The sequence below is a fragment of the Lemur catta genome, chromosome 10 (assembly GCF_020740605.2).
Source record: "Lemur catta isolate mLemCat1 chromosome 10, mLemCat1.pri, whole genome shotgun sequence".
NCBI classification, from domain to species: domain Eukaryota; kingdom Metazoa; phylum Chordata; class Mammalia; order Primates; family Lemuridae; genus Lemur; species Lemur catta.
This window is the reverse complement of record NC_059137.1, coordinates 18925221-18946346: the sequence shown is the minus strand read 5'-3', so window position 1 is coordinate 18946346 and position 21126 is coordinate 18925221. Positions and strand designations below refer to the sequence as shown.

Sequence of the window (21126 nt, the reverse complement as noted above, 5' to 3'; positions counted from 1 at the left end):
TATAACAGAGCAAGTCTAGAGATATAATGTCAACTTGAGGACCAGAGGTGAAAAGAAAATTGTACTGTGTTTGGGATTCATGCTAAATGAGTAGATTTTAGCTGCACTTGCTACAAAAACAGAAAAAGAAGGAGGTAACCATGAGATGATGGTATGTTAGTTTATTTCACTACAATAACCTTTTCGCTATCTATACATATCCCATAACATCATGTTGTATACCTTAACTATACACAGCAAATAAAATTTACTTAAAATTAGGTATAATCTCTTCCAAAGGTTGGTTTGGAAGAGAAGGGAGGATACAGCAGAGGGACTTTATTCTCATATACCACCGCGAAGAGGGCAGAAACGTGGTCTAGTGCCTCCGCCTCTGTCATGGGTTATCAACTAGAACCAGTAATCCCAAAGTGGAAGCCAAAGGTGAACCCAAGGGTGACCTGTATTTGATGCGGGACCTGGAATCACTAGTTTCAAGCCAGAGAGACAGTCAGTATCCACTTTCTTGTTTTTCCCGGATTCACGCTGAACTTTCCTATTCTGTCCAACACACAGGACCCTGGACTTGCTGATGGCTCGAGCACATTTGCCAACCTCTGCAGGTTTTCTGCTGACTCTTCTCTTTATGTCTCTCTCAAAAGAGCAAGGGCCTCCTGTGCACAGACAAAATACCTGTGTGCACAGGAATGACGATGCTGGCAGGAGAACGTCCTGCCTGGCAGCAAGTCAGAAAGCACATCAGCTCAGCCCCCTGGCACCAGGAGGGGCCCTGGACTCTCACCTTGGCTCTGACACTTGAGTAGCCCATGTGAGAAGCAGGCTTGTTGTGTGTGGCCAGTCCCTTCCAGGTCACAGAGCACTGTCTTTGCTCTCATTTGGGCCTTGCCAGAACCTGGCAATGGAGGCAAGGCAGAGGTTAACATTTGCATTTGACTGATGGGAAAATACAGGAAACTTAAGGAATAAAGCACCTTAGCCAAGCTCACAGGTCAAGAAAGTGATTAGGCTAAATCACAAATGCAAGTCTTCCATGATCAGCGTAGTGTGTTCTCCAATGAGCTAGACTCCCAGGAGGTACCTCTGTGCCCAGGCAGAGTGGGCAGGGGGGACAATGGGCATAGCTGGAAGTCAAAATCATCCATTCATTTGTACATCCATTCATTTGCTCTTTCATGCATTCGTACAACAAAGGTTTATTCAGCACCTACCAGGTGCCAGAGGTGGGTACCTGTAGCCCTATTTTGCTGAAGGAAACCCAGGATTCAGAAAGATGAAGAGACTTACTGAAGCTCACCCCGCTAATAAATGGGCAGCTGGGATTTGAATCCAGGGCTACTTGTTCCAAAGCTCCCACTGAAGGGGGATATGTTTAAATCCAAGGAACAGTAAGGGGCAGATTCAAGGAAGGGGTTGACAGGCAGCGTGGCTTTACAGAAGCCTTGGGTGAAAGCCGATGACTATGGCTGGGCAGGACCAAGGGCAACTGGCCCCTGCGAGAGCACAGGGGCTGTGGGGCCCCAGGTTCCAGATACCTCACAATCAGCAGACAGCTCTGGCAGGCTCCAAAGGCCTCCTCTTTTCTAAGTCACGGGACTGCATGCCCAGAATGTCTGGGAGCGGCCATGTGCCAGCTGTGACCGCTGTGACCAGGGCTTGTTTGTTTGCTGGCTGGGAAATCTGTGTGCCCTCGCTGAGCCCCACCAGGCCATGTGTCATCTCCTGATGAGGCTGGAGGTTACTGGGCTCTGGCAGAATCAGCTGTCCTGGTGCACAGAAACCTGTGGAAGGTTGCAGAGAAATATTTGCTTTGTGACTTTAAACAAAACAAGGAGGAAGGGAGGGAAAAGAAGGGAAGGGAGGGAGAGAGAGAAGGGGAAGGAAGGAAGGAAGGAAGGAAGGAAGGAAGGAGGTAAGGAAGGAAGGAGGGAAGGAAGGAAGGAAGGAAGGAACAAATCTGTATCAGAAGCAGTGAAAATTAGATTGACATTATTTAGGTGATTTTTAATAAAAAGCTGAACTTAATTCTCATCCATTTCTCTCTCTCTCTCTCATCTCTCATCTTTCAACTCTATTTCTACCTCTTTCTTTCTTAACAGTTGTAAAATCACCACTTCTCAATCTACTGTGAAGGCCAGTTTTGTTTCTTCCTATATATTATAAAACAATACCCTTGTAACAGACAACAAAAATGAATTGACATAAAAACAAAATACCTCCAGAATGGTGCAGCAGTGACAGAGAGGGTCCCCTACACATTTCCGAGTGCTGCCTCACCATTTCTCTACTCATCGTGCCATAAGTTAGTGGGAAACAGTTTGTGGACTGCCTACTTTGAGTAGCATTGATGAAAATTCATCATTCTGACAATTTCTGCAGCAATTCCCTTGAGTAAAATGAGATCCACCAGTAGTGCAGCTGGGCAGATTGGCAGACTCTAGCAAAGAAGTACGATTCCTTTTTAACACATTTAAACTCTTACTTTTTATCTAATAGTCATTGGGCCCATTGGTCCATGTTCTCAGGAATGCATGTACTACAAGAAAGCACCCAGTCCCAGTAGAGAGGTTGCAGAAGACATGAGAATGGTATCAATTGTCAGACTTGGAAACATCCTCAGAGATTCTGAGTCCAGCCCCCTTATCGCCAATAGAGGGAAACTGAGGCTAAAACTCACCCAGTTCTTTAGTGGTGAATCCTGAGGGAGGGAGGGGCTCCAGATTTCTGACCCCTGGCCATCTGCAGTGAGTCAGTTTCCCAGCACTGCCCTGACATTCTTGTCAGCACAGACACCTGCTACCTCACGTTCTGTCCTTGCTGTCTTCTTCCCAACTCTCCTGAGAGCTTGGGATTGTGAAGTGCTGAGCACGTGAGTTTGGAAGGGAATTGGATAATGGCCTTGGGTTTCCATGAGCTGCTTCAGAACTGTCAGAGCTGCGTTGGCAGTGGGCTTTCCTTATTAAGTGTCAGTGATGAGAGGACAGCTAACTGAGGATGTTGACGAAGGGGGCTGGGAGCCCTGTCATATAACCATTTAAACATGTTTAGCCTGGAGGGGAAAATTCTCACAGGGCCAAGATCACAAGGTCATGACACACACACTTCAAGTCCTGCAGGAAAGGTAGTAGGATTATTCTATATGGCTTCCAAGCCATGGCTGGGAGCAGAGTGCTGCAGTTACAGGAGGCTGCCTTGAGCTGAGTCATAGAGGATGTCACCTTCAGTCAGAATGGTCTTTCTGGGGAAGAGCTTTGTGTGTGAGTGAGTGAGCTCCCCATCACCAGAGGCATGCAAATCAGCACTGACAGGCCATGGCCAAGAATACAGCACTGGTAGAGAAGGTGGCCTTCATGGTATTGGCCTGGAGCACTGCACAGTCCAATTTTGTCACTGATATCTTATTCTATATCATTTTAGGACACCAAATAGTGATGGTGTCTCTTCTCTTTACCAGGCACTTATTGGGCATATTTAGCTCTGCCAGCTTCTCTGCTCTTCACTGGGAGTGTTGCCAGGAGTTGGACATGTTCCTCACCATGGAGGGGCTTCCACTTTAGTGGGAAAATCATATGCAAACATAGGAAAATCTGATCTGTAAGTTTAGAGACACACAATGGGACAGGAGACCTAAAAAGCAGAGATTTATTCCGACCAGGGGAAACAAGGCAGCTCAGCTGGAGGAAGCACGAAGTGAGTAGGCAAGCAGGAATGGGCAGCCCGTTGAGAGGTAGAGATGCAGACTGCATCAGTCAGGGTCCTAGCAGGGAACAGATGGCACATTCAAACAGAATAATTAAGGAGAGCTGGAGGAGGGGGTATTCTGAAGGAGAGGCTATTTACAATGCTGTAGGCAAGACTTAGGACAACCAGCAAGGCCTAGAACTATACTCCAGGGAAGGTGATCAGCAAACCATGGGGAGTCATTTCTAACCCTGGCCTGCAGGGGCAAGAGGAGGGAGAGGAGATGGAGCCCAAAGAGAGTGGCTGTGTGGAGCGGGTTTCCTGGCAGCAGCTGTCGCTCTCAGCACAGGGAAGCAACCAGGCTGCAGTCACCTGAACAGAAGGGAACCAGGAGAGTAAATTACACATTGTCACTCTCCCTGCCTTCCAGCCTCCTGCAGGTGCTTCCTGTTGGGGGAACTAAACTGCAAGTCCCAAGTCGAAGGAACCTGTTGATGCAGTCCTAGGGGCCAGCCCCCCAGGGCACAGAGCAGGGTGGGAAGGGCTGGGGAGTGGAGACTGTTTAGCACACAGCCAGCCAGCCCAGCCCATGCAGAGGGGTCGGTCAACATGTCTGGGATCCAGACCATGAGCAGAGAAAGGTTAATTCATCCTGTGGAAAACTTTAATATCAAGCTTAAAACTCCCTCCCTCCTTCCTTTCCTCCTGCTTCCCTCCCTTGTCTTCTTCCCTTCTGTTCTTCTTTTCTTGTCTCCATAAGTTTTTGTTGCATGCTCCCCCTGAGTCAGCCCCATCACTGCTCTCCTGGAGCTCACCATGTAGCAGGTAAGACTCACGGGTCAACACCCCACTGCAGCCGCTGGTGTGGGCTCAGCCAGGTGCAGCAGTCTGTGTGAGCAGTAACAGCCTTTGCATGAGCCTGGCCAGTTAGAAAAAAGACATCCCGGGTGAACCTTGGCCATTCTCTCCGGTGGTGGAGACAGCCAGGTAGGCAGAACTTCATCTGCAGCCATTAGAGACGTCTACAACAAGTGGAATGCACTTCACACACCCTTTCATAAATGAAATGGAAAGCCTGGATATTAATAGAAAGTCCCAGTGTCAGGAAATCCAGGGGCATTTGACACTCTGGGCTGTAACCAGCTCCCTGTGAGAGGACATTGCAGCAGCCCCCACCCCCTGCCCGGGTCCTGTTTGGACCCCTCTAAACGGCAAGCTCTGGCACCCTCAAGTGACTGTCACCTTTGTTCACAAATGTCTGTTCATAAGGAATAGGATGGGTGGGAAAAAAGAAACTTCCCCCACACACTGCTGTCTCCTAGGAAAACATCCCCTTTGTCTCTTCTTTATTATCAGTATTGTTTTTTAATGTAACAAGGGCATTCCCCTGGGGCCAGGGTTTTTAAAATTTTTTTGGACCCAAGTGAACATTACTGGAAGTCTCACAAAAGGGGCTGTGATAAGCCTTGAAATCACCCCCTTGACCCCTCTGCTGGCAGCTGTGGTCCCCCTCAGCCTCTTCCCCTGTCCCTTATCAAGATCCAGTAAATGATTTGTCTTTTCTTGGTGGGGTTTCCCATGTATTTTCTGTGATGATCTCATGGAACATACATTTCCTACTCGCCAGTTCCTTCTAAATCTAAAAAGGTTGAATGGAATCAGGGGCTGTCAGAGCCGAAAGGAGTAGAGGGTCCAGCAGCAGAGGGTCCTCCTGCTACAGGTGAGATGGCCATGCTCTCAAGGAGGGGCAGGTGCTGACCCAGGCCACACAGCCACAGTGGGGCTGAGCTGACACCGAGACGCAGGGTCTCACCTCCTGCTCCCATCCTGTTTCAACTCCCCCCGCTATTGCCTTGATGTCGTAGAAGCCAGCTGTTTGGAACTCGGGAATGTTACTCTGCATATGGCCGTGTGCTCACCTGTCATCCATGTTTTGTTAAGACACCTCAGTATCCAGAGCACTGTGATAAATGCTTTAGGGATTCAAGATATAATCTCTGTCTTCAAGGTGCTTGTGTGCTGTGGTTTAATGACATTTTGTTGCAGTCATTTGAGAGACGGCAAGAAGGCAGATGACTAATTTCCCAGCGAACCACATAGACTTTAAGGCTCCCATGAGCTCTGAGAAAAGGCAGGGTCACTGTGGTTTGGAGGAGTTAGGAAGGGTTTAATGGTGGAGAAGGCACATAGCAGGCTTCTAGCATGAACAGGCTTTGTCATGGTGGAAAAGAGCTGGCGGGCAGGCCAGACGGCGGTATAATGGGGCAAAGGGCTTGAGGTCAGGAGGTGTTGGAAGGGTGCAGGAAAGAGGTGAGTCTGGTTGGGGCTTCGTGCAGGTACATGCCATGATTCTTTTTCTTCCAGTTGTAGACTTGAAGAATCAGGCTGATTTAGAATGCCAGAATTCAGTGGAAATATATTCTAGCCTTAGCTCAGTAGTTTCCTAGCTGTGCAATCTTGGGCAAGTTGCTTAATCTCTCTGAGCCTCCATTTTCACATCTCTCAAAAGAAAATAATAATAATATCTACTGCCTGGATCACACAATTGCCATGAGGGTTGCATAAAATGATATTCCAGAGAGAGTTCTGGAAAGAGTTAACCGGCATGCAGATGAAAGGGGACATTGTTATTTTTTCAGTAACTTTGTTCATTCTTTTCCAGTAATCATGTAAAAGAAATTGCTTGGAATTTTATAATCAGAATATCAGGCTTTATTTAACGTGACTAATATTCATTAAAGCAATAACAGGAGTCAGGCCTGGTGTAGTGGAAAAATTATGCGTGTTGGAGACTGACCAGAGTCTGAAGCTTGGCTCCGCTCTGCACTTAGCTGTCTGACCTTGGCACATGGCTCAGTAAGAGTCGCCGGTTTCTCATCTGTAAAAACTGGGTGATAACAGCTATCCTGTGGCGTGTCATGAAACTTCAATGGAGTCATCTGTGTGAAACACCTGGTGTAGTGCCTGGCGCATAGTAGGTGCTAGAGAAAAGTTTCCTCCCTTCTTGCTTGCGCACCATCTCCTGTCAGCATTGCTTCACGGAGACTGCCTTCCTGCAGGCTCATACAAAAAGGCCTGGATGAAACTGCAGTATACAAATTGAGAGCATTTACCAAGATTACTTTCATTCTCAAAATCCTAATTTTTTTTTAAGGACTGGCCGCAGAATTGATATTTTTAAATAAAAACCATATAACTTCTATCAAACTCATTGAGTTTGCACACTAGTTTATTCTGAAAGGGACCCAAATGTCTTGCTGTATTAGAGGACATATTTCCGTACAGAACCATCCCAGGCAGTGCTGGGATTGGTCATAATCGGGGCTGTGCCAGACTGGCTGAAGTTACCCCATTGTGAGCCAGCCTGAGTGTTGATACACAGACACGCATACCCAGGCATGCTTGTGCACAGGGTTTGATTCTTCTGATTCAGTCTGGGTTTTCGTCGTGCTGTTCTTCTGAACAAACTCTACCTTTTCTCACAAGTTCCATCTGAAGACCTAGTACCTATGCCACTTTGGTCTTTGAGAGCAGAGTACAGGGGTGAATGAAGTTAAAAGAACTATTCATGGCCCCTAAGGATGAGGTTAATAAGGAGCTCGAAACAGTGACCTGTGAGGCACAGTGGAGCAAATAAATAAGAACACAAGTTGTGGAGACAGAATATACTTCAGTGAAGCCACTTAACAGTTCTGTAACCTTGCACAGGTCTCTTCCTTTGTCAAAGACTCAGTTGCCTCCTCTGTAGAATCAGGGATGAAAGTAACAGGCTCCTGCATTGGGTGGTTTAGAGGGTTGGATGAAATCGTACACAGCCAACCCTTTAGAATAGCGCCTGGCGCATGGTGAGCGCTGAAAATAGCAGTTGTTGCTGCTGCTGTTGTTTGGGGATTCCCCGTCTCTGGGAGCTCTTCTGACCTCTCACCTGCCTGCCCCTGAATTCCTCGCCATCTTCCAATCCTGAGCCCCCTCACTGGAATCTCAGGGCTGGAGGAGGAATCAGAGACGACCTAATCAATCACTCTCTACTACCAAGAGCCCTGCATGTACTAAATGCTAATGGATTCGTTTTCCCAGGAGATAAGCGGCATGCTACACTCAGTTTATGCATTTCCAACAGAAAGCCAAGGTGTGTGTCTGGGATCCCAAGTGGGGGCTCATTGAATAGAGAGTGGGGAAGGAACTGGAAAGAAGCCAGGAGGGTGCCCACAATGTGCTCAGGACCACAGCAAGCAAGCCCCCTCCTCGCCTGGGACTCTCGCCCCAGCACATCCTAGATCCTCAGAGTTTGCAGGTAAAAGTTGGGGACCTTTTGGGGGAACACACCAGGGAAGCCCCCCAACATGCTGGGATCTGAGGTGCCCCCTCTCTCACCCTTCTCCTAGGTGTGTTCCCTGTCCCACCTCCCGGACGGGTGCGAGTACTGGGTCCCCCTGCGAGGGCCTCAGCAGGAGGCAGCGGGGTTTTTCCACCCTGGGTTTGGCATACTCAGCACTCTCATTTTCCTTTCTCCATCCACTGATGACACTGACCACTCATGACAGCCTCGGCACTTGGTCAGATGCCCTTGCAGGTTAGGAAACAAAGCCGGTGGGGGTGTGAGGGAGGGTTGAACGGACAGACAGCAGCGGTACATTTTGTTTTAGTGAAATACATTTTCCTATGTTGGTGACAGCTCAGCTTCTTCCTTCAAACTCACCGCAGGGCAGTTTTCCACGTCTTGAGAGGGACACTCCACACCTCCACTCTCACTTTCTGGAAACACAAAACTGGCGTGTGAACAGCAGTGCGTTTTGCTCCTGGGTTTGTCTGCATAAGTAGAACAGACTTGCATTTCCTTGTTTTGTGGAGGGGTGTTTTCCATCTTTCTTCTTCCTCCTTTGCCTTTCCTTCTTTCTCTTTTCCATGTTGTCGGCTGCTCCAGTGGTCTGCTGGCGGAGGGTGGGGCTTGCAGGGGGTGCTGTCTCCATTCCGGGCTTCTTCTGTGTGTGCAGCCTGTTGTGAGTTCAGACGCCAACCGCAGCTCTTGGCCTTGAGCTTGACTTCTGACTACTGAACTATTTTTATGGCCACAGAGGACAGTGATGACTATAACTCCACGAAATCATGAGGCATCTCAGAATCTTACAGAGAGTGAAAGAGAGACTCAAGGGAGAGCCTTTTCCTATGAGGATCCATGATCGAAGAGCACAGTTTGCCTGTGGTCTGGCCAAGTACGAGGAAGGAAGTGACTGGATTCTTCCAGGAACTTAGTGGCCAGAGTGGAGTCAGGCACTTACTTCCCTTCTCTTATTTCAAATTCCTCATCTGCAAAATGGGAGGATGTTCCTGTCCAGGCATTCCCAAATCAAGGCATTGTAATCCTGGAATCCTTGTGCCAAGCTTATGGGGACTAGGACTAGGGCACAAAGACAGGACGTAATGTTTAAAAGGTACAAATGAAGCCGTGCCCTGACAAAGAGAGATGCCCAGGGAAATGAGAGACAGTCCCTGCCTTCAAAGGATGTACCAGACCCTATGTCGTAATTGGGTACGATGTGTTCAGTGTAGGAATGAGGGAACAATTATGCTCTATGACAAGTTGAAAAAATCCTACTCACATTACTCAAATCCCAACAGTGGCCCGGTGACGGTACCCCATACTGAAGCGGTCTGCATGTCTGCTATTTCATTTTCCCTCGGGCCCCAAATGTGGCATCCTCTTTCCAAAAATCAATTTGAAGTTAATTCTCCTTCTGACAGGCTGACATATAATGTCATGCTTTCCAGCATTATTTCCCCATACTCGAACTCTTATAGAGTCACATGACCCTCCGAGAGCTGTCTCCGTTTTAACCCCAAGAGAGGCCAAAATTTGGAGAAGTCACTAGACCTATTCAAGGTCATCCAGAGAGATCTACATCTACCGTAGTGACTGTATTGTTTTAACTTTAGATACGTTTGTTATTTGCCTAAGGTTAGGTGACTGTCATGGGGCCACAGTCCAGATGAAAACTCGGACATTGCTGTATTGACACATATTGGTGATGATGGAATTCATGATTCATCCCTCCCAAGTTTGATATTTTTTAGTTGGTATTCACATCAGCTATATGGCCTGCATGGCTACAATTTAGAGCCAAACTCTGCAGCCTTCTGAAATACCACCATACTTAAAACACTGTGGCTGCTACATGTTATGGAATAGGTATCATTTGCCTGCGTGTAATTGTGCCATAAGCATAAGACAGAGCACAGGGCTGTCCACGAGCTGTGTATTTTCTGTTCAGTGTGGTCAGTTGTGTTATTTATCAATTGTGGTTTTGATGTTCCAAGAAGGCAGAGAGGTGATGGGAAGAGAAAGCTGTGGGCCCTTGAACTGCCCGCGTGTTTTTGTTGTGAAAACAGTCATTTGATATGAGATAGTCACATTACTATCGTGGTCCTTTTGATTACAGCATCACACCTCAATTGTTTCACCTTCATACTTATCAGGTGATTCCTCGTGCCTTAATGGCTGCTTGGAAAATGAGTAAACTCTGGGTTTCTGAGGCTGTGAAAGCAGAGATTGTAGTACCCCCAGAAAAAATCTTAGGAAAGTGGCTGTTCATCCAGCAATTAATGTATGCGAGTGTGAGTGTGAGTGTGTGTGTGCCTACTATGTGTCAGGCACAGTGCTAGGTGCCGGGGGTACAGCATTGAACACTGCACAAGACAGCTGTGATTCTGCCCTCTTGGATTTCCTACAAAAAGATAAGCAGCTAGTTGGGTGAGTGCTATTATGGAGAAGTCCAAGGTGCTGGGAGGAATGCAGGGGGTGGTTACCTGACTCAGGCATTAAGGGGTCAGAGTGTCCTCTAGGCTGAGTCCTAAAGGCTGAGTCATGTTAACCAAGAGAGTGTAGCCGAGCTTGCCAGGAACCAGGTCTTCTGACACTTTGCCTTTTGCCCCAGCAGTCCCTAAAAATTTTTTTCAAGAAGACAAATGAGAAAAATAGCAGCTATGTAGTTCCTAGTGATGTATTTATCTTAAAGTAATGTCCTTTGTTCTGAGACTATTTTATTTTGTCTTTTGTAGTACTACTCAAGTACCTTTTATGTTATGATATGAGGGACATCATACATGGTGGAGGGTTTTTTTCCCCCTTTTGAGTGCTTTATTTATCCATCAAAATTACAAATCACTACTCATTTCCATCTCGATTGTTTTCAATAATCCCAAAGTCTAAGAACCTCTCCACTGTCCCACCCTGCCTCTCTGAGCCTCCTCTCCTGGAATCCGGATCCTTGGGATTTTCCATCTCACCCATCACTGGTCTCGTCGTGGTCCTGTCCACAGAGAGCTGCAGGCCAGTGACTTTCCTACGATTTTCAAGGAAATGCAGCAGAGGGCGCAACCCAAGGAGACAAACCTCTTGCTGGGCCTGGGGTTTAGAGCAACACGTCAGGGGGCTTTGCTGTTTAGCATCTGAGACCCAGAAAGGAAAAATACTACAGTAGACCAAATAATAAACCAGACCCATAAACTTCCCTCATTCCCACCCCAACTCAGGGTCAAGTTGTTCCCCATGAATGAACACCACTACTTTGTAACTATTCTTATATCCACCCCTTTTTCTGCAAGACACTGCCAATGCCTCCTTTTTTATTTTCATCCCTCCTCTAGTCTGTCTTCCAAATTCCTCCAGGAATCTCTTTGGAAAATGTAAACGATATCGTTTTATCCTCTTCCATATGCTCTGCCAGAGTCTGCTTAGAGCTTCCAGGACAATTTCCACTCTCCAAAACCTGGTACACAAGACCCTTCCTGATTGTCTTAGATGGTTTTGTGCTGCTGTAGAAGAGAGGCTTATCTGGTGTACAGGTATTCAGGCTGCACAGGGAGCATGGCGCCAGCGTCTGCTTCTGGCAGTGAGGGCCTCAGGCGGGCTGCTTCCACTCACAGAAGGCAGCGAAGGGGAGCAGGGATCCCATGGCAGGAGAGGAGGCAAGAGAGAGAGGAGGAGGTGTCAGGCTCTTTTTAACAACCAGCTCTTGCAAGAACTAATAGAGCAAGGACTTACTCACTACCAGGAGAGTGACACCAAGCCATGAATGAAGGATCCGCCCCCGTGACCCAAACACCTCCCACTAGGACCCACCTCCAACATCGGGGATCAAGTTTCAATATGCGGTTTGGAGGAAACAAATATCCAAACCATGGCAGTGACGCAGCCAGTGCTGTCCGCTCCAGCCTCATCTTGTGAAGTTACTCACATGTTCTCAACTTTGCAACCACTTGCAAGTAGGGACTTGCAATGCCTCACTCTTCTCATGCTCTTCCAGGCCTCTGGAGCTTCTGCCATTTTCCCTGCTTCCTACACTTGGTCCAATATCCAACCAAGTTTTGTTCTTTATGTGAAAACCTCAGCAGTATCTTACCCACCCTCTGCTGGGTGCGTGTCATTACTGTATGCTCCCATTGCATTCCACACCCCCCCATCCTAACACATATCAGAGGAGGAAGGAAAGACTGATGGCTCAGGATGTGGCCTGTAGTATGCAACCCACCGGGGCTATCCCACCTCTGACACCTATGAGTGAAGGGACCTTGAAAAAGTGGCATCACCTCACAGAGCACTGGTCTCTTCACCTATAAACTGGGGACACTCTTTTTTCCACTATTTGCATGACCACTATTTGCATGCTTAAGCATGTTATATGATACACTCTTAATAAATATTGATGAACAAAAGTAGAGAAGAATGAATGAATGGTACGTGGAGAGGAAGGAAGGAAGGAAGGAAAGAATGAAGGTAGGCAGGAAGGAACGGAGGGAGGCAGGAAAGAGGAAAGGTAGTGAAAAATGGTTTATTGAACAAATGAATAAAAGAATGACCAATTTCTCAATTGATCTTGATTGATGCTATTACATTTTTATTTCCTGTGTGTCAACCTTTCATATAAAAGCTGTTTTTCTGGAAACCACTCATTCAGGATTCCAAGAATTTAATAAACTCTCTTAGTATTTTTTTTCTGTGTCTCTTTTTATAGATGAGGGAGGCAGATTTAGGCATTTCTGACAATGAAACCAAGTAGGAGAATAAAGTCCAGATCACTAGGGCCCTTGGGATAAAGTACAAAATTCAGGTTTTTATACTGGTCACAGCTTGGAGGAAGCTTGTTATTTGAGGCAAGGATATGGATGCAATAAACATTCTGAGGTTTATCTCGCTTTAATGACTCGCCTTGAGTGGCTTTCGTCTTTATATTTGATAATCATTTTCAAATGGTCTGGTGTGTTCTGAAAATTGAGTAGTGGTTCATGGACTTGAGAGCCTCTTTGGGAATGACAAGCTACAATCAGAATTTAGAAAGGGGCAATATTACAGAACTTGCTCTATGACATGGAGAAACAAGGCAACCTCCTATGAAGAAGATAAAGACATTGGCCCAGTGATGGGAACCAGGGTTTGCTGATGGAATGGAGACCCAACAGACATTGGGAGCTAAGGCCAGTTTTCTCTAGTTCCATGAGCAAGTTTAAAGGAGAATTGTGCTTCTTGGGGCCTTTGCATGAGTTGGGTCCTCTTCTAGGCACTTTCTCATGTATTAGCTCCTTCAATTTCTATATGCCCCTTTCTGGGTTGAATTTTATAATCCCCATTTCACAGATGAGTAAACTAAGATCCAGATAGACCAAGTCACTTGTCCAAGGTCACAGGGCCACTTGGTGGAGGAAGGTGGATTTGAATCCTAAATCTCTCTTAAAATAGCCCTCTGCTGCTTTTTCCTCTAACTTGAAAGAACTGTTCCAAGTCTACAGTTTACAAGTGGCCTACTCTCAGCCAGTGTTTAGCTCAGACAAACCCTCCTCAAATTGCCGGCATCCGCACATGGCCAGCCCCATCCCTGTGACCAACCTGCACCCATCAAGAGCCCGGGTTGCAGTTCTTTAGGGAGACATTTCTCAAAGATCTCCTTATTGGGGAAGTTAGCTGAAGGGTAACCTGTTTTGAATGGGAATAGAAATCGAGACTCAGTCTTGCCCTAGGCTCCTGAGCTGTACTTCTGACCAGCCTTCTTTAAAACGGAAACACCAGTGCCTTACGCTTTGAGAGTTGGAAAAACTCAAGCCTTCTCGCATGTTTTCCCATGATTTTATTTAAAGAATTTGTTGTTGTTTTTGTTGTTTTGCATTTTGAATGTGGTTTCCTTTTGCTTCTCTTACAATAAAACAGGCCCTGACAGTCCTCTCATTCAGACTATTACAGAGTTGTACCATCTCGGGCCAGTGCATTTAGGAAATATGTTGTTGGCACTCACCAACAAGTGAGATGCATAAAGAAAATATTCTAATGACAGTTGAGTTGAGAGAGCTTTGATCTCCCTCCAGAACTGCACTCATGGCTTTGAAATGCAGTTCTGGCAAAGGGGTAAAGTCTGGGCGTCTTGGCAATCAGGGCTGGGCCCCCGTGAAACAGACATTCCAGGGGACCCGCAGCCTCCACAGTGGGATCCAGGTGCATGAGTTGTGCAGGAAGAAAAGAGACACGGAGACACTGCTCTTGAAAGGCAGCTCGGGGAAGAGGATCTAACTTAGGAGGGATGTTCCAACCTAGCACATATTTCTCAAACTTTTCTTTTGGTTGTGCTGTTTTATGCTTTTTTGCAAAGGTAGAAAATGTGTATGGAAGGAGGGGGGGATTATGGTCAAATATGATTAGGAACACTTCATGCACTATCTGCCTTATTCTTATTTTGCATCATTAAGGCTTTGAAAATTCTCACAATTAAAAAATATATACACTTAACCTTGTTTTACAGAGCATGTCCTAAACTCGTTTGACTCAGAAACCCTTTTTCTTTACATATTCATTTGCTTCTTGTGGATTTAGCCTTCTGTAGACTGTGATCTGGAAAGCACCGAGCTAAAGGAGGCAGCAGAACGTAGTGAGATGAGGTCAGATAGGGAAGGCAGGTTCGCACAGGGATGTCCAGCTGAGGGAGAGAGCAGGGGCTGCCATCTGTCCCATGGTTGACTCTCTAAGCTGTGCGCCCCTGCAAGGAACTGTGTCCACCTAAAGGGAGAGGTGACTTTACTACCCGGGTGACATACACACAGGCTAGAGCATAGAGGTTGGTCGCCAGGCCTTTCTATGCACCTTATTTGATATGTGACCTTGAGCAAGTTGCTTCACTTCTCTGAGACCTGGGCTTGCTCATCCTGTTTTGAAATTATGCAACTGGAGAAGGAGGTGCCTATCCATGGAGGCTCTCTCTCTCTTGAAGGAACGTCTAAGGGATACAGAGATGACAAAGCCTTGGTCCCAACTGCTTGAAGCTCATAACCAGATAGAGAAGGCAGGTGCTCACACAGTGAATACAACCCAAAACAGGGTGATAAAGGACTGGAATTAAAACTAGGGGGCACAGAGAAGGGAGGACTCATATTCAGCTCCAGTTGATGATGATGATTTGGGTGTTGCTATTAATAACAATTATTATTGTACTAACAATGATGCAATAAAGTAGCTCATGCTAATCAACGAGTGCCTTCTACGTGCCAGCCACCACACTAGGCCCTTGACCCGCGTTGCCTCTGGTCCTCCGACAGCCCTGAGAGGTGATCATCATCACTCCCACTTTATAGATGAAGGTGGTCAGGAGAGGACACGTGGAGGGCATCACATGTAAGCTGGGCTTTGCAGGAGGGTGAAATTTTTGAAAGGCTAAGATTCAGGAAGAGAGATTATGAGGCAGAGGAGGGAAACTAATGGACATGCTTAGGGAATGAGCATCACTGGGGAAAACCTGAGGTTCATGGGATAAGGAAGCCGTGGAAACTTGAGTGGGTGAGGTTGCAGGAGGAGGAAGAAGGTTGGATGATGGGGAAGAGACACTGGGAGCCGAGACTGGGAGAACCTACCCCGAGACAGACTGTCAGTTTAAGTTCTTTTCCAGAAGGAGAAGATAGGAGGCCAGCATGTGGAGGGGAGCTCCCATTTCCCGGGCGTGTGCTGGGACCGTGCTGAGCTGTCATCTCATTTAATCCTGCCAGGGTCCCCGTGAGCTAACTGGGACTCAGAAACGTAAAGCAACTTGCCTGTGGATACAGGTTCATCTGTGCAACTCTGAGTTGTACTGGTACCTAATAGACACACAGAGATTTGGGATTTGAATTGATTTTTCTGGGAGATGGAGAATGTTTTTTTTTTTAAATAAATTTGTCCAATTTACAATATATTAAATATACACAGGGTCAGCCTTCCCACAGTCACAAGTGTCAAGTCAGGTGGCCTTAGCAAGCCCTCTTCCTTCCCTCCCCATCCCCATCCCTAGACTCTAGAGTTCCTTCTAAATTTGACCTCTTGTACTTTCTCCTCCGTCAACTGACAAAAGTGAAAAAAAAACATCATCTTCAAGGGTTAGCAGTAGGGAGGTAAATGCCCACAGGGACTATTGTCCCCAAGATTTTCCTCCTGATACATGTGGGAGATACCCAGCTTGGCTCCCTACTGGCGGGGAGACCTCAGCCAGCAGAAGGAAAACTTTTAGCCACAGAGCTGTGTTTTTATTCCTTTGGGTGGGTCGCCCCAGGAGAGATGAGGGGGAGAGAGGCCAGTGGGGCCAGGATCCTCCCTCCTCTGGGAAATGGAGTCTTCCCAAAGCATGAAAAATCCCACTTACAAGCCAGGGAGAAGCTCTGATATCCCACTTCTCTGCTTTGGGCTAGGATGAACACCACCTCTTGAAAAGATTGGCTTCTGCAATTACCACTGAATAAACAATCAATTAACACATCTCCCCTGCCCCTACCCCACCCTGTCTCTGTCTCTCATGAAGCTTTCTCATCCCAGGGCTGTGGGGCAGAGGTGGCTTTCTCTAATAACATTTGTGTTCTCTGCCTGAGAGAACACTTGATGGAAATGGACAAATCAATTAGAAAATGATAAATTTAGTGGAAAGGGCTGATCCAAGAAAATCTCGGCTCCTCTGTGTTTTCATTCTCCTCCCATGCCCTTGTTTCTCTTTCCACTATGGGCCTGGGTGAGCTTGGAAATGAGGGTGGGGTTGTGGGAAGAGTTGGAGGCATTTAGATTTGCACTTGGCCTTGTCGCCAGTTGTGTGATCTCCGAACCTCTGTTCCTTCATCTGTGAGATGGGGATAAATGATAGGAATAGCTAAACGTGTACTGAGGTTTTCTACACGTGAGGCATTATTCTAAGGCACTATTCTAATTATACTCCCTTTATTAACTTCATTAATCCTCTGAACAACTCTATGGCGTAGGTACTGTTACCATGCTCATTCTGTGTGTAAAGAAACTAGGGCACAAGAAGTTAAGCAAATTGCACAGGGTAGCCCAAATATCACGTGGAAGAACTAGATTCAAACCTTGGGAATGAGCAGTGATTGCATTGCTTCAAATAGTGAACAGAGACAGGCAACATGTGCTCCTAGCACACTGGCTGGCACACAGCAAGTGCTTAATAAATGTTAGCTTGCTCCTTTCTCTGTGCCTTTTCTGATGACAGAGCAGACTGATTAGAACTCCTCAGGAGGCTTCCAGTCTAAGAAGCTGAAAAGAAGGTCTCAGCAGCAAGGTTTTGGGTCAAGATCTAAGCTTGTGTGACTGTCCCTGGAATTAGTCAGTTCAACTTAGACATGGAATTAACCTGTCCTTTCTGCACCTATATCTCTGAATGTTTTTGTGAAAAGCTGTAAAAATGATGGTCACAGGGACGTTTGGTCTCATGAGCTTGGGGCTTTCTATGACACATATGGCCAGGACAATCTAGGTCTCAGACGCATCCGCATCCTATTTACATCAAGGTAGAGGTGTGGGTTTGCAACCCACAGAAAGGCTCCGTGCAGCATCAGGCAGCCGTTACTGACTCCAGAGTATTGATAAGGAAACTGGGGTCTCATTGTCAGGGATTGTTGAAACTGGGACTGAGACCTAAATATTTTAGCTTTTTTCCTTCCCAATTTAAATTCAGTTCCATCAGCATTTACTGAGTGCTCACCAGATATCAAGCCCTGTGCTGAGAGCTAGATAAAGGGAGATGAATAAGGCACCTCCCCTGCCCCCAGGTGGGCACGAAAGAGTGGTAGGCATAGACAGGTGAGGCGATTAATGGAAATGGCATATGAAAGCGTACACTACCATGCAGACGGTAAAGGGGGCGCAAGTGAGGTGGGAACCAGGGAAGTCTTCCAGTGGGGTGATGCCAGAACAGATGCTGGATTTGTTCATCAGAGGACAAAGTGCTGACCAGAGACCCAGCAGAGGCAGCAGCTTGAGTAAAGCCACCCAGGGGCTCATGTGTCGTGGTGGGTGCAGAGGAGCTGCCCGTGCACAGAAGCACATGCAAGACAGGGAGCAAAAAGAGAGGAGACTGAAGGGTAGACAGAGGCCTGGAGGTCAAGCCAGGGAGTTTGGACTTTACTCTCTCACATATGGGCAGGGTAAATAGTTATTTTGCTAATCTGTTACTCCAAGAGAGAAAAAGAAAGGAGCTGTCATTAATGTGTACTACTGGCTCTGTGAGAACTCTCAGGGAGAGACAGCATTATGAAAATTATTAATAGGAAAACACTACCAACCAGCTGCTTGACCTTAGCAAGACAGGAAGTTGCTGAGCCTCAGCTTCCTTCCCTGGAAAATGGGGATAATAATACTACCTACCTCTATGTTATTAAGAAGATTAAAGGAGATAATCCACGTGAACTTGGGCCACATAGAAGGGCCCAGCAAACGTGAAATATCATTATTCGTTGACTTTATCTCATCTACTGCATCATGTTGATCACTTGCTTATTTATTTACATTTTTATTCATTGATTCATTTCCAACCTTAAGAATGACTGTCAGCTGCTGACAGGATTCCTCAAATGCATAGTGGCAGACAAATGGGGGCTGAAGGAAGCATGAGAGGGGAGCAAGATGCCTCTCTCTGCTTAGAAAATGAGCCACTGAATAATATGCCTGTGACTTATCCAGAGCAGAAAGTGGGTCCTCATGTTCAGGTTTCTGTCCTGATGAAAGTCACATCCCAGGAGAAGAGTTCTTATTTCTTGACCACCTAGGATATGCCAGTCTCTTTACAAAGACCATCTCTCTCTCTCTCTCTCTCTCTCTCTCTCTCTCTCTCTCTCTCTCTCTCTCTCTCTCTCTCTCTCTCTCTCTCTCTCTCTCTCTCTGTCTAACTACCTCCTATCTATTTCTCCCTCCAACATATGTTTGTCCCATGTATGAAAGAGCTGATGATTGTACAGCGGGCAACTAATTTACTTTCCAGTTATGTGAGTCTACAATGACAGAAACCCCAAATACACTATCCCTCCCTAGTTTATTTACATATAAATAAATAAAGGCTTACAATATGCAGAATCCTCTATTGGAGTTAGGATGATGCCTCAATGGAAACAGGATAGGTTTCCAAGCTAGCCAGTATTAGCCTTGAACAACAGTTCCATAACTTTGGGAAATCTATTTAATAATTTTGGAACACATGTTGCTCATTTTGACAGCAGAGTAATAATGCCTCCTTGCAAGGCTGATGTAGAGATGCAAAACAGGCTTTCTCATGCAGCTCTGTGTTTGCAAAATAGGGGGTCCAAGGTCCACAGTAAATGGGTGAGGGAGGGAAGAAGCCAAGCCCACTCCCACTATGTGGCCCTGTCCTCAGGCACTATGACAGAGTCCTTAGGGGAACAAATGTTGTCCGTAGGTAAATCTAAGTTTGAAACTGAATTCTGCTATTTACAAGCCTAGCAACCTTGGCAAGTCTTTTAAACCCACGAGGACTTAATTTTCTTATCTGAGAATATTATAATATTATTGAAGGAATTCAATAAGGTGATGTTTATAAAGTGCTTAGCAAAGTGCCTGGCACACAGAGTAGCTCTTAATTATTTGGAGAGTGCGTGTTATTTGAATAGTACCTCCGTGGGACATGATAACAGCCAAGGTGCTTTTTCTGTTTCAGAGCCTACTTGGACGTTAATGAGCTGAAGAACATTCTTAGACTGGACGGATCAACACATCTCAATATTTTCTTTGCAAACTCCTCGGAGGAGGAGTTGGCAGGAGTAGCAACTTGGCCATGGGACAAGGAGGCCCTAATGCACTTAGGTGAGTCTTAGAAACTCCTTCAGGAGGAAATTGGAGTAAGACAGTCATAAATTTTGTAGTAATGATGATCATTATTGTGATCATGATGGTGGTGGTGGCAATGGTGATGGTGAACAACCCATTTATTTAATACTTTTTAATTTAAAAAAACTCTGTAGTAGTCATTACCTCATTCTGACCACCAAGCACATGACAACAGTTTCTGAACCAGACCCTGTAACCAAACATTGTAGTTCCTTAATTTTGATTTTTCTCTGCCCTCTGCCAGTATTCCTCTACATGTATACATGCATGTTTTACTTGTACATATTTGAAATCATAGCACAGATGCAAATTTTGTTCTTTTTTCAATTAATATCATGCTATCTGCATTCTTCCATGTTACGGACATCTTATCATTACTTCCCGCCCATTTTTTTTTTTTTCATTTAAAATCACAAGAGATTTTAAATGATGGGTGATGTCTACCTCTCCAAAGACCAGATTTTTAATAGCCACATAATATTCCATTGAGCAAGGGCACTACAATTTATTTAACCATTTTTCCCTTGGTAGAATGTTCCTGTTATTTAGAGCAATGAATACTGATGGTTTGGTGAACATCCTCCTCTGAGAGTGTGAGGGCTCAGCGGAGTGACCATGCTGGGTGGATCCTCAGGCCAGCCTGGTCTCCCAGTGAAGCACCCAGAACCCAGTAGCTGCTCCAAGTCTACTTTGTCTTGGAGATGAGAGATTCTACAACTTCACATGATGGAAGTTGTGCTGAATCAAACCACAGACTTAGTTCCCTCCAGACAATTCATTTTTCAATTGTTTTAAGAGAGTGAAACCAGTTGTGTATGTGTGTGTGCATGTGTGTGTATGCATGCATATGGTTATGTAAATAGTGACAGATATAAAGACAAATATCCAGTTATTCTCAGCTGGGGGGGGATTTTATCCTCTAGAAAACATTTGGCGTGGTCTAGAGACATTTTTGGTTGTTACAAATGGGGGAATGCTACTGGCATCTAGTGGGTAGAAGTCAGCGATGCCGCTGAATGTCTTTCAGTTGTCCACAGCAAAGAACTACGCAGTCTAAAATGTCAATAGTGCTGAGGTTGAGAAATTCTGGGCTGGATGATGGATGGGCAGATAGGTAAACAGACAGACAGAGACAGGGGTTGGGCAGAAGAGAGTGTGCAGCTTAGGCAAACTTGAAGATGATCAGCTTATATCACATGCGTACTGCACGTGTGGAAATCATGCCAGAGCAGAGCCAAAATACATGGTTGTTCTCGTGACTTTGCTTAGCAGTATGGCCTTAGGCAAGTCTCTTTTCTTTCCCCTGGTCTCAATGTCCTCCAATT

The 21126-nt window shown here is 46.1% G+C and overlaps 1 protein-coding gene across 1 annotated transcript in view; it reads left to right on the top strand.

The window, feature by feature from the left end:
• The window catches only part of PAPPA (pappalysin 1), a 236897-nt gene that overhangs the window by 35907 nt on the left and 179864 nt on the right, over positions 1–21126 (top strand). The window contains exon 3 of the mRNA XM_045563088.1: positions 19632–19777. Coding sequence (XP_045419044.1) covers positions 19632–19777 — 146 coding nt within the window. The remainder of the gene's footprint in view (positions 1–19631; positions 19778–21126) is intronic.